General features: G+C 42.0%; 1 protein-coding gene and 1 non-coding gene across 2 annotated transcripts; both read left to right on the top strand.

Annotated features, from left to right (window-relative positions):
* The first annotated feature begins 5,212 nt into the window (after positions 1 to 5,212).
* On the top strand, positions 5,213 to 8,540 carry LOC106582692 (zinc finger protein 90). Its single transcript, XM_014165995.2, has 2 exons — positions 5,213 to 5,489; positions 5,941 to 8,540. Exons 1-2 carry the CDS (start codon positions 5,309 to 5,311, stop codon positions 6,861 to 6,863), a joined length of 1,104 nt encoding a protein of 367 aa, XP_014021470.1. The 5' UTR covers positions 5,213 to 5,308; the 3' UTR covers positions 6,864 to 8,540.
* Positions 8,541 to 9,802: 1,262 nt separating this feature from the next.
* On the top strand, positions 9,803 to 21,792 carry LOC106582691 (uncharacterized). Its single transcript, XR_001323372.2, has 6 exons — positions 9,803 to 11,238; positions 11,971 to 12,372; positions 15,384 to 15,588; positions 20,312 to 20,435; positions 20,538 to 20,621; positions 20,758 to 21,792. It is a non-coding gene; the product is annotated as an uncharacterized protein (transcript).
* The last annotated feature ends 150 nt before the right edge of the window (positions 21,793 to 21,942 follow it).

Below are 21,942 nucleotides of genomic sequence, written 5' to 3'. Positions count from 1 at the left end.
CAACCATGTTTAATGTTTGCTAGCTAACATTAGGCTCTAACTACAACAGCACACAGCTCTGGGAAACAAATAATAACTTCAGGTAGGGAGCCAGCCAGATAACGTTAGCTAGCTAGCTAACAGTACACTTTAGCTTGAAATGAAACCACTTTCTGTCAAAATCAGAAAACGTGTAATATTTGAAAATGTAGCTAGCAAACGCTAGACTATCTTATCTGTACCTCATCGTGCATGGACGCGTCTCCCTGTCAGGAATGCCATGCCACCATTGCCCTTAGTTTGAAGATGTAATCCGGAGACAGGTGTTTCCTCCATCTGTTTAGCTATCATACTCTAATTCCACTGATTTCAAAACATGATCCTCCAGAAAGTGGAGAGCCACACTAATGCAGCTCCACTACACAACACATTGTTTTTTTTTAAAGCCACGTTCGACAGGATTACCAACACAGACTGACGAGCTTCGATGGCAGACCAATCTGAACTTCTCTCTCGGCATGTCCTGCCCACTCATTATCTCAGTCAATCATGGCTAGTGGGAAGGTTGCTCACTTTTTCTGTGGCTTAACCAACAAGGCTCGTAATGTAACCATTGTATTCGTATTTACAGATGGCATACAATTTTGTTATTAAGGCACATGTTCAAGAAGGCATTTCTGGCAAAAAACAAATGTTTATTTTTTTTTTTTTTATTACGTTCAAACGGCAATCTTGTGAAGTCGTGACTTGCAACATACGCCTAGTTTCCTGAATTGGGTCACAATTATCTTCTAATGTATTTGTGTTGCACAGGTGCCGTCGTTGACGGCAGACACCCTCCCTTCCCTCCCTTTAGTTTAGGGGGATATTTTTGTTGTTTGGGGGTTTTTGTGTTTTCTTTTGAGGTGCATTCGGGATCTCCACCTTTAGGGGGGGGGGTACTGTCACGTCCTGACCAGCAGAGGGAGTAATTGTATTAGTTTTGGTCAGGATGTGGCAGAGGGTTTGTGTTTTGTATGTATTTCTACGTTCTGTCTAGTTTAGTTTTTCTATGTTTAGGATTGGGTGTTGGACTCTCAATTGGAGGCAGGTGTTTCAGGTTGCCTCTGATTGAGAGTCCTATATATAGCCTGTGAAACTGTCGGTCTGTCGTTCTTTGTTTTCTTGTTTTTCTCGTGTTCACATTTATTTAATAAATATATATGATGAACATGCAACCTGCTGCGCCTTGGTCCTCTCTACATAACGACAGCCGTTACAAAACTACTACCAAGGTCTTATAAATCTAATTTCAGATGTTGTCTAATTTATGCATGGATTTGATTGACGTATGCAATGTATTTTCACTGTTATGAAAATAACTAATGGTAAGCGCATGCAGCAATTCATAAGGACATGCAGCCATTCATCCCATCTGGCTTCAGAGCGCACGTTCAATACATTACAGGGAACAAGCACGTAGATCTCATGCACTAAATGATGGCAGGTTTGAATGTAAGGATTCTGTGGGGTTTTCTGCTGGGAGAGCACTGTAAATTATGTGCTCACTTGTTACATTTTCTGAAGTGTTAAGGTCTGATGTTACAAATTACATCCCACCGCTTTACAATGATTCGGTAAATAGAAGTGTTAAAACACATAGCGCCATTCGGCATGAATGAAGATAAGATATCAGCGCCAGACACCAACTAGTGGGTATGTGTAGTGATATTAACAAGTGACAATATCAGAACATCATCTGGACATCACGATATCCAAACAACATCAGAAGGGCTGTACACTGAGCCTTTTTGGAATGACCTGTTTGGAAGAGCAGGCGTGCAGCAAACTGCTTACAGCTTTTTGCGGGGGTTTGGAGTTTACCTTTTCTTGAGAGTCAATAATTGTATTCCTGTCTACATAATGGGGCCACCATTCCAGACCATCTTTAAACCACTCCTGTGCCACTGGTCCAGTTCTGTTTTCCTTCACAAATAGAACAATGATGTACATATCTAAACAAAAACAAACAAAAATATTTCATTCAGTAATCAGTTGGGTAGACTTGATTATACTACCTGGGACAGGTTAACAGATCCAAAGACAAGACAGTGTGGATTGATACAATTATTTTCAGGTAACTACTCACTGTATTTTGGAACGGCAGGTCAGGGCAGCTCAGGAGAACAGGCTTTGGTGGACGGAGAGGCTGCAAGCAGGGGAAACGGTGAGAGTTTGTAAGACAGATAGCAGTAGACAAACAGCTAATTACAAATACAACTCAAAATAAACATAGAAAGGAAAAAAATAAATATATAGATTCTTATTGAATCATTCTTACAGTGGCCTACATGAGGCTAACTTGTGACATGTAACTGTTTGCAGTTAACCATTTAGCTGTGGTCAAACAACTATAACAGTTCCACTTACTGAATGTATTGAGATGGTGTGAGGATCAAGGCAAGAGGCTGAGAGATGTTGGATGGACAAGAGGCTGAGAGATGTTAAGATGGGTGGGGTGGTGCAGGTGTGGGGGTGGACTCAAATTAGATGTAATAATAATAGATAATTACCCAATTTGACAGTTAACGTTAGCTTCTTCACCTTCAACGAGTAACTACTGGCAACACAGGCAAACAAACAGTCAAATAATTCTGAGCCTTGCCTGAGTGCTAGCTTTGATCATGTCTGTACTGTCTTTTTCTGATAGTCTTCTATTTACCTGTAGATGACAACCCTCAATTATTTTTATTTATTTTTATTATTTCAATACAAATAAATAAAAATAATTGAGGGTTGTCATCTACAGGTAAATAGAAGACTATCAGAAAAAGACAGTACAGACATGATCAAAGCTAGCACTCAGGCAAGGCTCAGAATTATTTGACTGTTTGTTTGCCTGTTTGCCTTATTTTATTGGAATATATGACTGGATAATTTGATGTGGTGGCAGCATGCATTCTATAGCGGATCAGTTTGTAATTTAAGACTATTTCGTAAAATTGCTTTATTAATCCTAGTCCAGATCTCCCCATTTTTTTTAATAACATTTCTTCCTTTTGGCATTTTTTTTATAAAACTTTCTTCCATTTGGCATCACAGCATCTTTTAGTAATTTTAAGATTTGCATAATTTTTTAAAAAGTGTACGACTAAAATGTGGTGGGGAAAAATGGTGGGTGTCAAATGTGGTCTCTCGCTTGAGAATCCCGTTTGAGAACCCATTGACTTCTCAAGTGTTAAGCATTGATATAAGATGCAATGTGGATGGATGATTCAGTGATTTCATTTCACATTGTCAACTCATTTCTTCGGATTTCTCATCATCTACACAGTTCAGTAGATGTGTCCACTTGGTTTATAATTTGCCAAATTGACTCCTGCGCTTTTATTCATTTATTTAAGCCTATAGGCTTTATACAGATTTTCTGATAAAAATATTGCCAACCATGACCCGATAATGTTTGGGTATGCTATGCCTAAAATATGTGAACCGTAGGTGGGGAATGATTATGCATTGAGAGAAGGCAGTCATTCAAGCAAGTTGCATTTTAGGCGTTCTCTGCCGATCGTTAGTTATTTTTGCATTGACTGGCATGTAAACCAAAACTGCCCAAGCGATGGTTGATAGTTCCAGAACTTTGGTTTCTAGGGACGCTGTCCATGGTTCTGAAAACATGAAAACAGCGCACGTCTGGTCTGTGCATAGAATGCCAGATCAAAACATTGTGTTGGGCTCGCTGTCCATGGATCTGAAAATAGCGCTGAAACGTTGTAGCAAATACATTTGATACAGCAGATCAGAACAGAAACAACAATAATTATTTTGCCCGGATGGTCCAGCATCAACAGTTATTTATTTATGATACTGAATTGCACATTTTCACGGGGCAGAAGTCGTTCCCCTAGGTTCTCATACATGCAGCCACAACGATACTCTCTGCCTCTTTCCATTGTATTTTTGTGGTTCTTGGTTTCTTCATTTTTATATTTTATCACGAATGAGTCTGTCTTCAGTTTGCGATTTCCTTCATTGCCTCTTCGGCCAAAGTGCAACTGCAAATCAAACAACACCTTATTCAGGTGGCGTTGAAACTCCGGAGAATATCACCCATCTACTGTTTTGCAACAGTTGACAGATTGTTGTTTATCCCCTTTTGTGACAGCCATTCCAGAAAGCACTTCACTGCCCAGTTGGTCTGTCTTGATGTGGCTAGCTTCTTCATTTCTCTCATTTTCTATGTCGTCAATAGCAGCGCTAACGTTACTGATTTCTGCATCTCTAATGTTAAAGCTAATGTTTTTCTCATTTTCAAAAGCTGCATTCACCCAATTGTGTGGGTTATCCTTAGATTTATTCTTCAGACTTGCCCAGAGGGAATTGTTGATATGTTGTCAATTTTGTCTTGTCGATAACATTTGCTCTGGATAAATTCGGTTCTGGAGTGTCTTAACAACATTAAACCAACATATTTAGACGGACTTAAAGTGTCCAGAAATGTTTTATTCGTGTGATATGCAAATATACTTAATGAGATCGCCATATTTGCATATTTTAATAAGACATTTCAGGAAAATTATATTACAAAAACGTATTACTTGTGTCTACATTAAAATGGTAAAAGTGGATTGTGATATGATTATGGGGGGAAATGACCCTATTAGGGTGTGGTACCTGGCCTTAAAAAAAATGTTTGTCTTCCTCTTGTGAAAGTTCAATTCCAAATGTTTCCTACACCGTATCGCAAGCGAGGCGTATTTGTGTTTAGACAGAGCGTTTGGGCAGATTCGGAGCCTTGGTGCAAAAAGGGATGTTGAATGACGACTGTAACGCACGCAATGGAATTTTAGTAATTATAAGGGCCATATACAACATTGAGTTAATATTTTTATTTCATCTTTATTTAACTAGGCAAGTCAGTTAAGAATAAATTCTTATTTACAATGACGGCCTTCACCGGCCAAACCCGACGACGCTGGGCAAATTGTGCGCCGCCCTATGGGACTCCCAATCACGGCCGGTTGTGATACAGCCTGGAGGTAAGATGGTAAACATTTTTCTAGCTCTTGTAAAAATAAAAATAAACTCGCTGCATAAGGAGTTGACTGTATTGTGTACTTATACACTGGTATTTATTTTTGCTAAATCTTTAATGTATTCCATTGATAACAATAATACCCAAATAGGCTATGAGCTGAACATATGTATTTTGGCCCCATTAGATTTAGGGCCTCGCGTTTTCCTATTATTACGGTAACAGCGGGCATTCCTTGTCACGTGATCAACGAGAGCATCTTTTTGGTCCATTTTGGATGATAGCTGAGTCCTTGTAGCTAACCACGACCCGAAAATGACAAAATTGCAGTTTTTAAACGTATTTTTGACCGAGCGGCTTATGCTCGCTGCCCAGGAGATCTACAAATCTGTCGAAGACACGATTTTGGAATACCAAGAGGAGATTGCGCTCAGGGAGAGGGAGAACGACCATCTGAGACGCAGACTCCGAGACGCTGGGATTGAAATATGGCCAGGTTAGTAGCTAGCGTAGGCTATTATGCTAACGTTAAAGTTAGCGCCGAAGCCGCACGCTAAACCAAATTGGTTGCTACACTGTTGTAACGTTACATGCATTGCCAAGCAACTAAAAGGCAATCATACTTTTTTTTTTTGACAACCTTGTATTAATGTTGCGAAAACTAACTAACGTTAGCTAGTTAATGTTTTTCAGAAAGCTAATAATGGTAGCTACGCTAACGTAGCTCCTTCACGTAACTAGCCAACTAGCCACCTTTGTTCGTTAGCCAGCTAACTAGCTAGCCAACAAGTTATCTAGCTAGCTGCAGAGATTCAGACTCATTTGACTCAGCTGTTTTGTTTATCATTTCTGAAATCTAGTTCCTTTGATACGTAAATGTAGTTGATAGTGTTTTTCCTCGATCGTAAACCATATGACTGCCAAGTCCCTCCCTCTCTTCCATCCAGACCGTCAGTCTATGGCACAATTGGAGGAGGAGGATGGCGAGCATCCTCGCCGGGAGTGGAGCCCCAGCATGGGCCATGAGGAGCGAGTCCCCATCCTGATCAAGGAGAAACGGGAGCTCAGGTCCAGCCAGGGGGACGAGCAACTCCGGGGCCACGGCTCCTGCAGCACCCCAGAGTCCATGTTCACTCCTCCCCGCGTCACCAACGAATACCCCCAGGACCCTCCCCACTCCTCTAACCTGCCCCAGAACCCGTCGGTGGAGAACAGAGAGCGGGACCCTGGTCCCAGAAGCTCATCCAGACATGTCAAGTCAGAAGTGTCCCACAGAGGCTCATCATCATCATCTTCGTCCAACAGCGTCCCGCAGCCCCTCGCCACAGTCAACCCCAACTGCTCCAACGAGAACAACATTGACATCATTGGAGTGGAGAACGGAGGACAGATGTTGGTGTCTGGATCTAAAGGACGAGCTGGTGGGAGCAGAGGTCAGGGCTCCCACTTAGGTGACCAGGGCAGTAACGCGGCCGCAGAGTGTGGAAAATCCCCCCTCCAGGTGCACGTGTCATCGTTCTGCTGCAAGGTGTGTGGGGAGGCATTCAGCCACGTTGGACACCTGCATGTCCATGTCCAGGTGCACACTCGGGAGAAGCCGTATCGCTGCGGGGTGTGTGGGAAGTGTTGCAGCTCCTCCGGCAGGCTCCAGGAGCACGCCAGGAGTCACACTGGAGAGAAGCCGTTCCGCTGCCAGATCTGTGGGAAGGGATTCACCCAGATGGCCCATTTGAAGGTCCACATGCGGATCCACACGGGAGAGAAACCATACAGCTGCCCAGTGTGTGGAAAGTGCTTCAGCCGCTCCGACAAAATCAAACGTCATCTCCAGACCCACAGCCGTGAGGGCACTTACTTCTCAGGGCAGTAAGATGAGGGAGACCACCGGTGGTTGTGGGTGGTTGTTAATGAGCGACTGAGTCTGTTTGAATGAATGAATTACTGATTATGGGACATTTTTTAAAAGCTAAAATTGCTGCCATTAAGACGGCTTGTTATTTTTCTCTTTCTCTCAAAGAGCTAGGGATTCTGCGACTTTCTTAGAGAATGTTTTATCTCCTAGTTAACACTTCTCGCCATGCCATAGTTTCTCTCTCATGCAGTAGATTTGTATAGTCGATTTAGTATGTGTCCATTTACTTTTTGTACTTGTCACTGAATGGGATCATAGGGAATCTTTAAACACCAAATTGAACGATTTAGTAGCTAGTCTTTCTGAATGATTTAGTCTTTACTTTTAGTAATGAACTTGGTAGCATGATGATAATGAAGTCTTCCACTATGCGCCTTGAAACGGAGATGCATTCAGGCTTATAACAATAAGCAGCATTCCAAAACTTGGTGGTCTTGCCCCAGATGATTTGCACAGGGCTAATTTACACATAAAAAAAAAAAGTAATGTTTTTTTTCAAAATTTTTAAAAAATAAAGTATCACAGCTTCTTCTAAAACCCACTAATCTTATTTCCTCAGTCAGCTGGCTGAAATACGTAAGATGTTTTTATTTGTAATTCTATTTAAATGGCTAACCGTATGGGCATTGTCTATAAACAGTTGTCCATTCCTTGAGTTTACAAATATGAATATAAGTACACATATTCACCATTTGTTAGTTAGGGTCAGGTAGGTTTAGCAATAGCCCTGCCTGCTCGATTCAAGGTTTCTGTACGGTTGGTCACCAAAAGCCTCCCTGATACAACTGATGTTAAAGGACCATTTGCCTCTCTCCTTTGTCATCGTTGCAGAACTGTGTACTGCCACCTGAATTTCAGTCAACTAACTTATCTTACAATAAAAACATACTTATCAGTGAGGATTCAATGCAAAGACTGCTATTTTGCAAGATAAATGTTGCCTTGATAAGGATTGTTTTCTAATTCTGTATATGACCACTATCTATCCCCCACCTCTGATGCATATAGAGTGTGTGTGTCCTCTCTATGACCCGCACTACAGAATTTGACCAACAGATTCCCCAGCTGAGCCATACAGTATTACCCTGTATCTGAGCTGCTTGTTCCCGATTGTTGGTCCTGAGCTCAGCACTGCACATACTGTAATATTCACGATAGTAAAGATCTGTTCTTGATGGCCAGTTGTTTGTAAGTGTAACATATGTTTTGTTATAGACCAAGCCTACTCCTGGAATAAAAAGCACTTTAGATAGTTTATATTGCAAGTGCTTGTAATCTAGGGGTAGACTTAATCCAAGTCTTTATCAGAACTTGAGCAGTGCCTAGCTGAGAACGAGGCTAATGAACAAGCAGTAGGCCTATGGCCCGGACCAGAAACAAACCATTGTCCCATCCCCTAGGCAAGTGTCTTGGGCAATAGGTGCTTGGGGTTGTTACTAGTAGACAGGGTCTTTATCTCCTCTCAGGACTGAGGCTACTACAGTAGGCCCTCTAATTTAACCAGCATTCCTCCCCCTCCTCTCCCACACAGTTTATTCTGGGACACCGCTGCTCCCACACACCACACACATTACTGTACAGTGTTGTATCATTATGTAATAAATGTAATTTTTTTAATAAAGTAGTCTTTGAGTACCTCGTCTAAATTGTCAGGTTCCTTCTACACAAGGCATAGCTGAGCTTTAGATTGAATAGTGTTAGAGTGCATTATCTGACAGCGGATCAAATGAAAGTTTGTTTGAACACATTGACTATCCTTAACCTAGAAGTACATTGTAACAAACTTAACTTTTATATCTTATGTTTAACTCTGTATTGTTGGAAAAGGACATGTGAGTAAAAGTTTTACCGTTAATCTACACCTGTTGTCTATGAAACATGTGACAAATAAAATTTGATTTCGATAGCCACTGCAGAGAAGCTCAATCCCCAATCAAGATGGTGCTACCCATGCCTATCCAATCCTTTCTGATCTACAAAAGTGGTTAGGGCTTGATTTGGGATTCAGGGTTTAGGTATCACATACATTCTGGAATAGATGTATCTATAGAGCCTCACAGCGGAGGTGTCAAAACCTAGCGGAAAAACAGGGAAATGGGTCCAATTGTTTTTCTAGCATTCATTTTTCACACAGGGGATTTTAGAAATACTCCAAAGGCTGTGTTTTGTGTAGGCGTACGTACCCAGGCGTGATGTTTTGATAACCATGTAAATCTCTCTCAGACATGGTGACTTATCAATATAGTTGGCTCTATTTACTCTGATTTGAAAATGCTAATTAGTGTCAAAGCAGACATCATGCAAAACTACAAATCCCTGCATGTCATCTCTAGCTGACATCTTAGCTAACAGGTATCGTGTCAATTTAAAACTTGCACAAAACAGTTCACAGAATTGTCCCTCTTAAAGAAATGTAGACAATCCAGATATTCTTACCTTTGCCTCGATTTGGCAGTCTTGCCCAGATCGTGGCATTTGTAGTTCTTTAATGCTGGCCACATTAGGAGCTAATTTGTATTTCATTTTTGGGGGTAAATACAGGTGAATATATTGACAAGTCACCTTTTCCTAGAAATTTACAAGGCTATCAAAACGTCATGCCAGGGTAAGCCTACATGAAACACAGACCTTATTTTAAGTGTTTCTAAAATCACCTGTGGGAAAAACGATTGGAACCCTGTTAGATCACTAGGTTTTATGGGTATTATGACTGATACTGTGGTACTCTACTAATCTATTGTATTCCATGTGCTAATTCATTTGTCTCTTATGGTACAATTATTTCAACTGCCCCAGGTTCTCAAGTACTTACGGTAACTAACAGCGGGCCAATTTCTGATTGCGTCACATTCTCAAAGCGTTTTGTTTTGTCGAAGATTATCTATTATATTGACAAGATGGTCTACAGACCGATTTAACAATGGAAATACATGGAAACAGTCTAGATCTAGCCCATGATTTAATGTAGAAAACATCCCAGGAGGTTTGTGGCCCCTTATTGGGGAGCACGGGCTAGTGGTAACAGCTGGAGCGGCATTAGTGGAATGGTATTGTAATGTAGCTGGAGCGGCATGAGTGGAATGGTATTGTAATGTAATCGAACCCTCAACCTTCTAGCCCGAAGTCCAGCGCGCTATCGACTGTGCCCCAAAAGCATGCTCAAGCGGCAGTGTCGATATCCACGCTTATAAACCCAGGTTAGTTTCAATTTATTTGCCGTTCCATTCCAGCCATTATTATGAGCCGCCATCCCCTCAGCAGCCGCCACTGATTTCAATAAACAACCAGAAGTTGGAATCGGTTCAGGGAACGAAAGTGATCTCTAGTGTTCCAGAACAGAACCGTTATAGTGAAATCTTGAGAACCGGTTAATAATGTTATTTTTTTGTAAAAAAAAAACAAGATTCCTAATGTCTAGTATACAATTCTGTAATTCGGTGAAGTTATGACGCTAGTAATAGCCTAAACCACACGTGTCAAACTAATCCCACGGAGGGTCGAGTTTCTAAAGAATTCCACTCACCTGGTTATCTAGGTTTTATTTGAAAGGAAAAACCTACAGACCCTCAGCTTCAAGCCAAGCCTCCTCCATGTCCACTATTTTCTCTCTCCCCACCCGTGAAATTTCAGTCGCATCTCAGCCCTGCACTTATTTGTCCATCAAACATGTAGACAACTAGTTTACCCGTGACATAGCAAGCTGCTCTAGCCACGCTAATTGGTGGACTAATTTAATTAGCTAAAATGTAAAACTGTTGATTTCACGGGTACAAAATGAAGGAAAATGAACTATAAGAATAGTTACTTTTTTGTTTTCGAACCGGTTCGGAACTTTATGCTGGTTGGACCAGTGGGACAGGACGAAATATATAGGGGTTCTGCTCAGAGAACAACGATTGGAAACCGTTAACAACCTAAGCATTATGAAACGTCCATTAGATCAAATAACGCTCACCTATCAAAATAGCAATTCACTTTTATCTTGACCAAATTCGATACTCTCGTTGCCCCTCATAACAAACAAACAAAATAATACTTGACACTTGGTCTGCTTAACGCTATAAATCTGGGAGGAGTCGAACCTCCCGCTTCGCCTCTTTCCTCTCTGCTTGTGTTTAGCGGGTAAATGTGCCCTGGCTGCCGTCGACTCTCAAAATGACGAAATTACAGTTTCTAAATGTATTTTTGACAGAAAGGTTGATGTTAGCTGCCCAAGATATATATAAGCAACTGGAAGAGACCATATTAGAATACCAGGAGGAAATATTCCAGGGGAATCGAGAGAATGATAAACTGAGACGCAAGCTTCACGAAAATGGGATTCCATGGCCAGGTTAGTAGCTAGCTTGCTCTAAGAAAATAACCCAGGGGTTTATAGGCGATAATTTGTGAAAAACTGGGCCAAGGTGTTCTGAGCATGCTTAGATACCTAATTAGCACAGGTGGTCGCCTCTGCCTAATGTAAAAAAAGAAAAAAATAAGAAAAAGGGCTGTAACATGAAAATTTGGAATTGTGGGAATCCTAACCTTATAAAGGTGTGTAGTAATTTAACCTTTCGTTTTTTGACAATTCTTTATCGCTGATATGAAAGATAAGGGCCTTATGTTAACAAAACCGTACCACACCACGCATCACTTAACGTTCAGACCGAGTCGGGGCTCTTATTACCAAATCCCCCGGACAGAAGATACTTTCGTGAATAGTTAGCTATCTACTAGCCTATTCATAGCCGCTAACGTTTGCTGACTAGCAAGCTGTGCTGGCGTGGTTAATAAGCACATATGTAATTTGCTATTTTGTCTGTTATACACCGTTATGCTTCAGCTAACCAACAATTAATGTGCCATATGCCAGTGGCTATTTTGGCAGATTAGCTCTTTATCTCCAGAGACTGCTAGCTAGCATTCATGCCTAGCAAATCCCATAGATGTCTATACATTCTGTGTATTCTGTTTCTCGCTAGCTATGAGTTAACTCAAACTCAGAACTGGGTGGTAGCAGGTCGTGATGCTCAAGTAAAGGTGCCTAGCTAACAACACTGCATTTTCCCTTCTTGACTTTCAGACCTAGAGCCATTTTCTCCTGTAGAATCTGAGGGAGGAGGAGGGAGCCATTGGGCATAAGCAGGAACCAGACCCCGGACAGACTTTGGAGAAGCAGGACGGAAGGGCCAGAAGGGAGGAAAAGCTGTTTAGGGGACTGGCCCCTCTGTCTAGATTCACTCCTTCTAATGGAAATGATGACTATGATCAGAACCCACCTCAACCCAGCTCACATCAGTTCCAAATACAAACTCACACTGGGAAGACTATAGAGGGAGGCTTTCTATCCAGCTCAACAACCTCCAATCCAATCAAAACAGAGACTGATAGATTGGGCGTCTGTCCATTGGATGATCCATCAAGTGACCCAAATACTTTCTCTTCAGGGAACCTTGACCTTTCGGCAGCACAGAGCGAGAACAGTGTAAGTATGATGGGGGTGGAAGGTGGTGACGAACTGCTGTCAGGATTTGAGGCTCTACAGATACCGCTACACACGGAAAATTCAAATTCCCTTCAAATCCACCACGACACATCATTGTGTTGCAAGGTGTGTGGGAAACCCTGTAGACACATGGGCCATTTAAATGAACATGTGCGAATACACACGAAAGAGAAGCCATTTCTCTGTGGCTTGTGTGGTAAGTCCTTTAGCTCGTCTGGGAGGTTGAAAGGCCACCAGAGGATTCACACAGGGGAGAAGCCCTACCAGTGTCATATCTGTAGGAAACGTTTCAATCAGACAGCGCACCTGAAGGTACACCTGAGAGTCCACACAGGGGAGAAACCATTTAGTTGTCCCGTCTGTGGGAAAAGCTTCAGTCAATCCAACAAGGTGAAAAGACACCTTGTGACACATTCTAGAGATGGCTCATTCCTACCAGGCCTATAAGGGAGATGTTTGTTTAAGGAAGTGAAATGTACATGATGGGAGTTCCAATTCTATTTCAAATCCATTCCGGTGTCGGAAATGTTTAGGCTACTGGTTTATAATGAGGATTTTAACGTGTCTTCCCAACCGTACAATGCATTTTAAAAGTATTTGGATCCCTTCACTTTTTTCTCATTTTGTTACGTTACAGCCTTGTTCTAAAATGGATTAAATAAATTTTCCTCATCAACCTACACGCAATACCCCATAATGACAAAGCAAAAACTGTTTTTTAGAAAAAACTGAAATACCTTATTTACATAAGTATTCAGACCCTTTGCTATGAGACTCGAAATTGAGCTCCGGTGCATCCTGTTTCCATTGATCATCCTTGAGATGCTTCTACAATTTGATTGGAATCCACCTGTGGTATATTCAATTTATTGGACATGATTTGGTAAGGCACACACATGTTTTATATAAGGTCCCACAGTTGACAGTGCATGTCAGAGCAAAAACCAAGCCATGAGGTCGAAGGAATTGTCCGTAGATCTCCGAGACAGGATTGTGTCGAGTCACAGATCTGGGGAAGGGTACCAAAAAATTTCTGCAGCATGAAGGTCCCCAAGAACACAGTGGCCTCCACCATTCTTAAATGGAAGAAGTTTGGAACCACTAAGATTCTTCCTAGAGCTGGCCGCCCGGCCAAACTGAGCAATCTGGGAAGAAGAGCCTTGGTCAGGGAGGTGACCAAGAACACGATGGTCACTGACAGAGCTCCAGAGTTCCTCTGTGGAGATGGGAAAACCTTCCAGAAGGACAACCATCTCTGCAGCACTCCAACAATCAGGCCTTTATGGTAGAGTGGCCAGACAGAAGCCACTCCTCATTAAAAGGCGCTTGGAGTTTTCCAAAAGGCATCTAAAGGACACTCCGACTATGAGAAACAAGATTCTCTGGTCTGAAGAAACCAAGATTGAACTCTTTGGCCTGAATGCCAAGCGTCACATCTGGAGGAAACCTGGCACAATCTCTACGGTGAAGCATGGTGGTGGCAGCGTCATGCTGTGGGGATGTTTTTCAGCAGCAGGGACTGGGAGACTAGTCAGGATTGAGGGAAAGATGAACGGAGCAAAGTACAGAGATTCTTGATGAAAACGTTCTCCATAGCGCTCAGGACCTCAGACTGGTGCAAAGGTTCACCTTCCAACAGGACAACGACCAACACAGCCAAGACAACACAGGAGTGGCTATAGGACAAGTCTCTGAATGTCCTTGAGTGACCTAGCCAGAGCCCGGACTTGAACCCGATCGAACATCTCTGGAGAGACCTGAAAATAGCTGTGCAGCGACGCTCCCCATCCAACCTGACAGAGCTTGAGAGGATCTGCAGAGAAGAATGGGAGAAACTCCCCAAATACAGGTGTGCCAAGCTTGTTGCATCATACCCAAGAAGACTCGAGGATGTAATCGCTGCCAAAGGTGCTTCAACAAAGTACTGAGTAAAAGGTCTGAAGACTTATGTAAATGTGATATTTCAGTTTTTTCTTTTGATAAATTTGCAGAAATGTATAACCTGTTTTTGTTTCATCATTATGAGGTATTGTGGGTAGATGAGGGGTAAAAAAAACAATTTAATCAATTTTAGAATAAGGCTGTAGCGTAACAAGATGTGGGAAAAGTCAAGGGGTCTGAATACTTTACGAATGCACTGTATTACCTCAATGGCATTGTATATGTAAAGTATTTGTCAAGTTTGTTATTTTTAAATTGGTAAGCCTTACAAGTACAGAAATATAATTTCCTGTAATACATTTGTTAGTCGAAGGACTCAAACATCCAAACTATTCTCTTCATTGACTGACATCTATTGGTAGTGCATTTCAATGTTATTTACTTTGAATATTCTTCAAGCATTTGACTCCTTTCACACTGTATTTTGATACCTTTTGAAAAATCGAAATAACGCTATTTTGTCATTTTAGGCCTTTAGGCAAGTAGCCTAGTGTAGGCTAGTGACCTTCATAAACAGAAGTGCAATGTGATCTTGGTGAAAACAGTTATTGGACAGTTGGATGTGAATGGGATGTTTTGGACATTTTTGTGTTGTGTGTTTTAGTAAATAAAGGTCAGAATTGTTGAAACAAAACATCAGATTTTTTTCGTTTTTATTTAGTGGTGGGTGTTTGGATGAAAGTCGTCCCTTAAAATGTTAAGCCTAGATGTCAAGAAGGTTTTAGAATCTGCAAAGTTGGGTGCTGCTGATTCAATGCCAAGAAACAACGCTCCAAAGTGGGAAAGCTTCATAATCACTCAATCAGCTTCACAGTGGTCGGTTGACTTAAAATATTCCTTTAGTCGAGTTCAGTATGTAGAACTTATAGAATCTATTCTGGGAACAGACAACTATACAGGCTATGTCTGGTTTTGTGGCCTATCCACCATCTCAACTGTTCACCCCTCTTCTGAATTGTGAGGTCCCCCCCAGAAAATGTTAAACCATTCATAATAAATGTAATAATCAAGAAAGTCTTGTATATATTTTCTACCTATGTGGGTTCCAGGACTATGAGAACACTGATGACTTCTGGTGCTGTGCGGTGTGGAAGGAAAGCAAGGAGGAGGTGGAGGGTGTGGTTCCCAGTACCTGGGTGGTGGGCAGGAAGGTCATTTCGCCTTCAGCCAATGGCAGGAAAGTCCTGAAAGAAAGACACAAGCCAGGAGCCAGTTGGACAGCATATGACCTTGTTAAGGTTAAACTATTCTGAGGTACTGAAGCATCTAACCCACCACGTACAGTGCATTCAGAAAGTATTCAGACCCCTTGACTTTTTCCACATTTTGTTACATTACAGCCTTATTCTAAAATGGATTAAATAGATATTTTTTCCTGATCAATTTACAAAAATACACCAAAATGACAAAGTAAAACAGGTTGTTTAGAAATTTTAGCAAATGTATAAAAAAATAACTGAAATATCACATTTACATAAGTATTCAGACCCTTTACGCAGTACTTTAAAGCAATTCTGGCAGCGATTACAGCCTCCAGTCTTCTTGGGTATGACGCTACAAACTTGGCACACCTGTATTTGGGGAGTGTCTCACATTCTTCTCTGCAGATCCTCTCAAGCCCTGTCAGGTTGGATGGGGAGCATTGCTGCATAGCTATTTTCAGGTCTCTTCAGAGATGTTCGATTGGGTTCAAGTCCGGGCTCTGGCTGGGCCACTCAAGGACATTCAGAGACTTGTTCCGAAGCCACTGCTGTATTGTCTTGGCTTTGTGCTTTGGGTCGTTGTCCTGTTGGAAGGTGAACCTCTGAGGTCCTGAGCGCTCTGGAGCAGGTTTTCATCAAGGATCTCTCTACTTTGCTCCATTCAGCTTTCCCTCGATTTTGACTAGTCTCTCAGTCCCTGCTGCTGAAAAACATCCTCACAGCATTATGCTGCCACCAACATGCTTCACCGTATGGGATGGTGCCAGGTTTCCTCCAGAATTGATGCTTGGCATTCAGGCAAAACGGTTCAATCTTGGTTTCATCAGACCAGAGAATCTTGTTTCTCATGGTCTGAGTCTAAGCGGGCTGTCATGTGCCTTTTACTGAGGAATGTCTTCCGTCTGGCCACTCTACCATAAAGGCCTGATTGGTGGAGTGTTGTAGAGATGGTTGTCCTTCTGGAAGTTTCTCCCATCTCCTCAGATGAACTCTGGAGCTCTGTGAGTGACCATCCGGTTCTTGGTCACCTCTCTGACCAAGGCCTTTCTCCCCCGATTGCTCAGTTTGGCCGGGCGACCAGCTCTAGGAAGAGCCTTGGTGGTTCGAAAATTCTTCCATTTAAGAATGATTGAGGCCACTTCTTGGGGACTTTCAATGCTGCAGACATTTTTGTTACCCTTCCCCAGATCTGTGCCTCGACACAATCCTGTCTCAGAGCTCTACGGTCAATTCCTTCGACCTCATGGCTTGGTTTTTGCTCTGACATGCATGAAAATGTAATTATGTTGAAACCATTGGAAATATAACTGATGCGTGCCACTGCACTGTACGGAGATTATGAGGTGCAAGCCGTTGCTGTGCGCTCATTGGCTCTTATTTGAGCTGCTTCTCGCTCTGTTTGCTACAAATATACACTGCCGTTAAAAAGTTTAGGGTCACTTAGAAATGTCCTTGTTTTTGAAAGAAAAGGCACATTTTTTGTTTAATGTTGTAGATGACTATTGTAGCTGGAAATGGAATATTTAAAAAAAATTGAATATCTACAGTGGAGGGGAAAGTATTTGATCCCCTGCTGATTTTGTACGTTTGCCCACTTGCAAAGAAATGATCAGTCTATAATTTTTAGGGTAGGTTTATTTGAACAGTGAGAGACAGAATAACAACATAAAAATCCAGAAAAACGCACGTCAAAAATGTTATAAAATTATTTGCATTTTAATGAGGGAAATAAGTATTTGACCCCTCTGCAAAACATGACTTAGTACTTGGTGGCAAAACCCTTGTTGGCAATCACAGAGGTCAGACGTTTCTTGTTGTTAGCCACCAGGTTTGCACACATCTCAGGAGGGATTTTGTCCCACTCCTCTTTGCAGATCTTCTCCAAGTCGTTAAGGTTTCGAGGCTGACGTTTGGCAACTCGAACCTTCAGTTCCCTCCACAGATTTTCTATGGGATTAAGGTCTGGAGACTGGCTAGGCCACTCCAGGACCTTAATGTGCTTCTTGAGCCACTCCTTTGTTGCCTTGGCCGTGTGTTTTGGGTCATTGTCATGCTGGAATACCCACCCACGACCCATTTTCAATGCCCTGGCTGAGGGAAGGATGTTCTCACCCAAGATTTGACGGTACATGGCCCTGACCATCGTCCCTTTGATGCGGTGAAGTTGTCCTGTCCCCTTAGCAGAAAAACACCCCCAAAGCATAATCTTTCCACCTCCATGTTTGACGGTGGGGAGGGTGTTCTTGGGGTCATAGGCAGCATTCCTCATCCTCCAAACACGGCGAGTTGAGTTGATGCAAAAGAGCTCCATTTTGGTCTCATCTGACCACAACACTTTCACCAGTTGTCCTCTGAATCATTCAGATGTTCATTGGCAAACTTCAGATGGGCATGTATATGTGCTTTCTTGAGCAGGGGGACCTTGCGGGCGCTGCAGGATTTCAGTCCTTCACGGCGTCGTGTGTTACCAATTGTTTTCTTGGTGACTATGGTCCCAGCTGCCTTGAGATCATTGACAAGATCCTCCCGTGTAGTTCTGGGCTGATTCCTCACCGTTCTCATGATCATTGCAACCCCACGAGGTGAGATCTTGCATGGAGCCACAGGCCGAGGGAGATTGACAGTTCTTCTGTGTTTCTTCCATTTGCGAATAATCGTACCAAATGTTGTCACCTTCTCACCAAGCTGCTTGGCGATGGTCTTGTAGCCCATTCCAGCCTTGTGTAGGTCTACAATCTTGTCCCTGACATCCTTGGAGAGCTCTTTGGTCTTGGCCATGGTGGAGAGTTTGGAATCTGATTGATTGATTGCTTCTGTGGACAGGTCTTTTTTTACAGGTAACAAGCTGCGGTTAGGAGCACTCCCTTTTAGAGTGTGCTCCTAATCTCAAGCTCCTAACCTGTATAAAAGACACCTGGGAGCCAGAAATCTTTCTGATTGAGAGGGGGTCAAATACTTATTTCCTTAATTAAAATGCAAATCAATTGATAACATTTTTGACATGCGTTTTTCTGGATATTTTTGTTATTCTGTTTTACTGTTCAAATAAACCTACCATTAAAATCATAGACTGATCCTTTCTATATCAGTGGGCAAACATACAAAATCAGCAGGGGATCAAATACTTTCTCCCCCCCACTGTACATAGGCGTACAGAGGCCCATTATCAGCAACCATCACTCCTGTGTTCCAATGGCACGTTGTGTTAGCTAATCCAAGTTCATCAATTTATAAAGCTAATTAATTGATCATTAGAAAACCCTTTTGCATTTATGTTAGCACAGATGAAAACTGTAGTTCTGATTAAAGAAACAAAAAACTGTCCTGAAGATCTCGTACAACGCTGTGTACTACTCCCTTCACAGAACAGCGCAAACTGGCTCTAACCAGAATAGAGTGGGAGGCCCCGGTGCACAACTGAGCAAGAGGACAAGTACATAAGTGTCTTGTTTGAGAAACAGACGCCTCACAAGTCCTCAACTGGCAGCTTCATTAAATGGTACCCGCAAAACACCAGTCTCAACAGTGAAGATGCATCTCTGGGATGCTGGCCTTCTAGGCAGAGTTGCAAAGAAAAAGCCATATCTCAGACTGGCCAATAAAAAGAAAAGATAAAGATGGGCAAAAGAACACAGACACTTGACAGAGGAACTCTGCCTAGAATGCCTGCATCCCGGAGTCGTCTCTTCACTGTTGACATTGAGACTGGTGTTTTGCGGGTAGTATTTAATGAAGTTGCCAGTTGAGGACTTGTGAGGTATCTGTTTCTCAAGGACTTGTGAGGCATCTGTTTCTTGCTCAGTTGTGCACCGGGGCCTCCCACTCTTTCTATTCTGGTTAGAGCCAGTTTGCGCTGTTCTGTGAAGGGAGTAGTACACAGCGTTGTACGAGATCTTCAGGACAGTTTTGTTTCTTTAATCAGAACTACAGTTTTCATCTGTGCTAACACAATTGCAAAAGGGTTTTCTAATGATCAATTAATTTGCTTTATAAAATTATGAACTTGGATTAGCTAACACAACGTGCCATTGGAACACAGGAGTGATGGTTTCTGATAATGGGCCTCTGTACGTCTATGTAGATATTCCATTAAAAAATCAGCCGTTTCCAGCTACAATAGTCATTTACAACATTAATAATGTCTACACTGTATTTCTGATCAATTTTATGTTATTTTAAATGGACCAAAAAAAAGTTATTTTCTTTCAAAAACAAGGACATTTCTAAGTGACCCCAAACTTTTGAACGGTGGTGAATGTTGTAACTAACTAACACTAATCTTAAAGGGATAGTTTGATATTTTGGCAATTAATCACTTTTTACCTTTTTCATTCTGGGTAAGTAGGACAAAGGGCGTAATTCCCCAAATCTCTCACTATCAGAAATATTTAAAATTAACTAAAGTAAATCTCACTCTTAAAAGTTAATATTCTGTTAACTCGTACCCAAATAATGGTGACTCATCTTACACTGGTATTTGTGGCCAAAGTATAAATTAGAGAGAAAAAAAATATATATAAAAATATATAAAAAAACAACTTCTATCTCAAGCTGACTGTTTCAAAATTGCTTGCTATTTCCTCATAGAGGATGATGTCAGTAAATGTAAGATATAAAAAATACCTTATTTGGGGTCACTGAATAAGATACAATTATGCTGGTCTCACTTCCCTCTTTATTTTTGTTTTACGCTAAGGATTGGTCATATACTATTGGTTAACAACCAATACTCAAAATGCTTTAAATACAGCTTGAGCTACTCTGTATGGTTTCAGAATCTCTGGAGGAGTGTGAAGGGTACAGTAGGTCCAGTGATGAGCTGACTGACAACGGAGACAACACGTGAGCCCAACACGCAGACAAAAAGGAAGACGAAGACGGACGAGGGACACGTTACTGGTCAGTGTGAGACGTCCTAAACATAGACGCCGATTAATTAGGATCGTTTATGTAGAACAGTGTGTTGAACTAACATTTGATTTCCATAAACTTTTACAAAAGACACTGGGCACATACCTCAAGGAGGACCCCATGGAGATGGGACACACAGGCGAGAGAATGTTTCGATTGTATTCGGCCACACAGGTGAGAATGTTTCGATTGTTTTCGGCCACTGTTTTACTTTCACTGTACTAGCTATATGTATGAAACACAATTTTGAAGTGTTACATGAAGTGTAAGTGTACTCAAACATGTATACTCATTGCCTGTTTGTTGAAAGTTGTTGCAGGTTCATCAAACTCCCCTCTGCTCTCCTCTTCAACTTTGAAACCCTGGAGGAAAGTTCTGCAGTTCTAGAAGCAGAACCTCATCTCGATCCCTACATCTACCAGTGTTCTTTCCCATTGGCTTGCCACACACATGGTCTATGTCAGTTTGAGGCGCTGTACACTACATGACCAAAAGTATGTAGAACATCTCATGCTCGTCAAACATCTCATTCCAAAATCATGGGCATTAATATGGAGTTGGTCCCCCCCCTTTTGCTGCTATAACAGCCTCCACTCTTCCAGGAAGGCTTTCTACTAGATCAGGTATTCCCACCCCTGCCGTCGGGGGTACGCCAAATAAAAAAAGTAATTCACATTTATTAAAAAGAAAGGTGAATCTGTACTGATGGCGCAAAGGCCATGACTGGGAGACATAGTGGAGTGGTAACGCTCGTGCAAGCAGTTGCTCCCGACACCACTTGGGTACACATCCACCGAGGGGCTTTTGCTGCCAAGGGAATGCCTGCCAACATGAAAGACATTTTAGACACTACAATGAAAATGGTTAGCTTTGTTAAAGCAAGGCCCCTGAACTCTCGTGTATAGTCCCGTGTGGCTTAGTTGGTAGAGCATGGTGTTTGCAACGCCAGGATTGTGGGTTCAATTCCCACGGGGGACCAGTACGGAGAAAAAAAATGTATGAAATGTATGCATTCACTACTGTAAGTCGCTCTGGATAAGAGCGTCTGCTAAATGACTAGAATGTAAATGTAATGACCCAGTCTGTACACTCCCATGGATTCTGCTTCTGTTCTGTTTTGTCTTCCCTGTGGCTCAGTTGGTAGAGCATGGTGTTTGCAACGCCAGCATGGTGTGTGCAACGCCAGAGTTGTGGGTTCGATTCCCACGGTGGGCCACTACAAAATAAAAATGAAATGTATGCAAGGTAAGTCGCTCTGGATAAGAGCGTCTGCTAAATGACTAAAATGTAAATGTATTTTCTGCACTATGCAATGATATGGGCAGTGACCATGTAACGCTTGTTATCAAGGGGCAAAGTATTGACCCTTTTTTTTTTTTAATTGAGAGGCGAGTTTAAAGTTTTGACTGACCATCATTTTCACTTGTCTGACCGCTTGCATGATGAGTTTCTCACACGACTGGCCTATCTTGGTGATGTTTTTTCCAGCCTGAAT

The sequence above is a fragment of the Salmo salar genome, chromosome ssa22, assembly GCF_905237065.1.
Source record: "Salmo salar chromosome ssa22, Ssal_v3.1, whole genome shotgun sequence".
NCBI lineage: Eukaryota > Metazoa > Chordata > Actinopteri > Salmoniformes > Salmonidae > Salmo > Salmo salar.
Note: the sequence above shows the minus strand (reverse complement) of the source record. Positions and strands in the feature narration are given on the sequence as shown.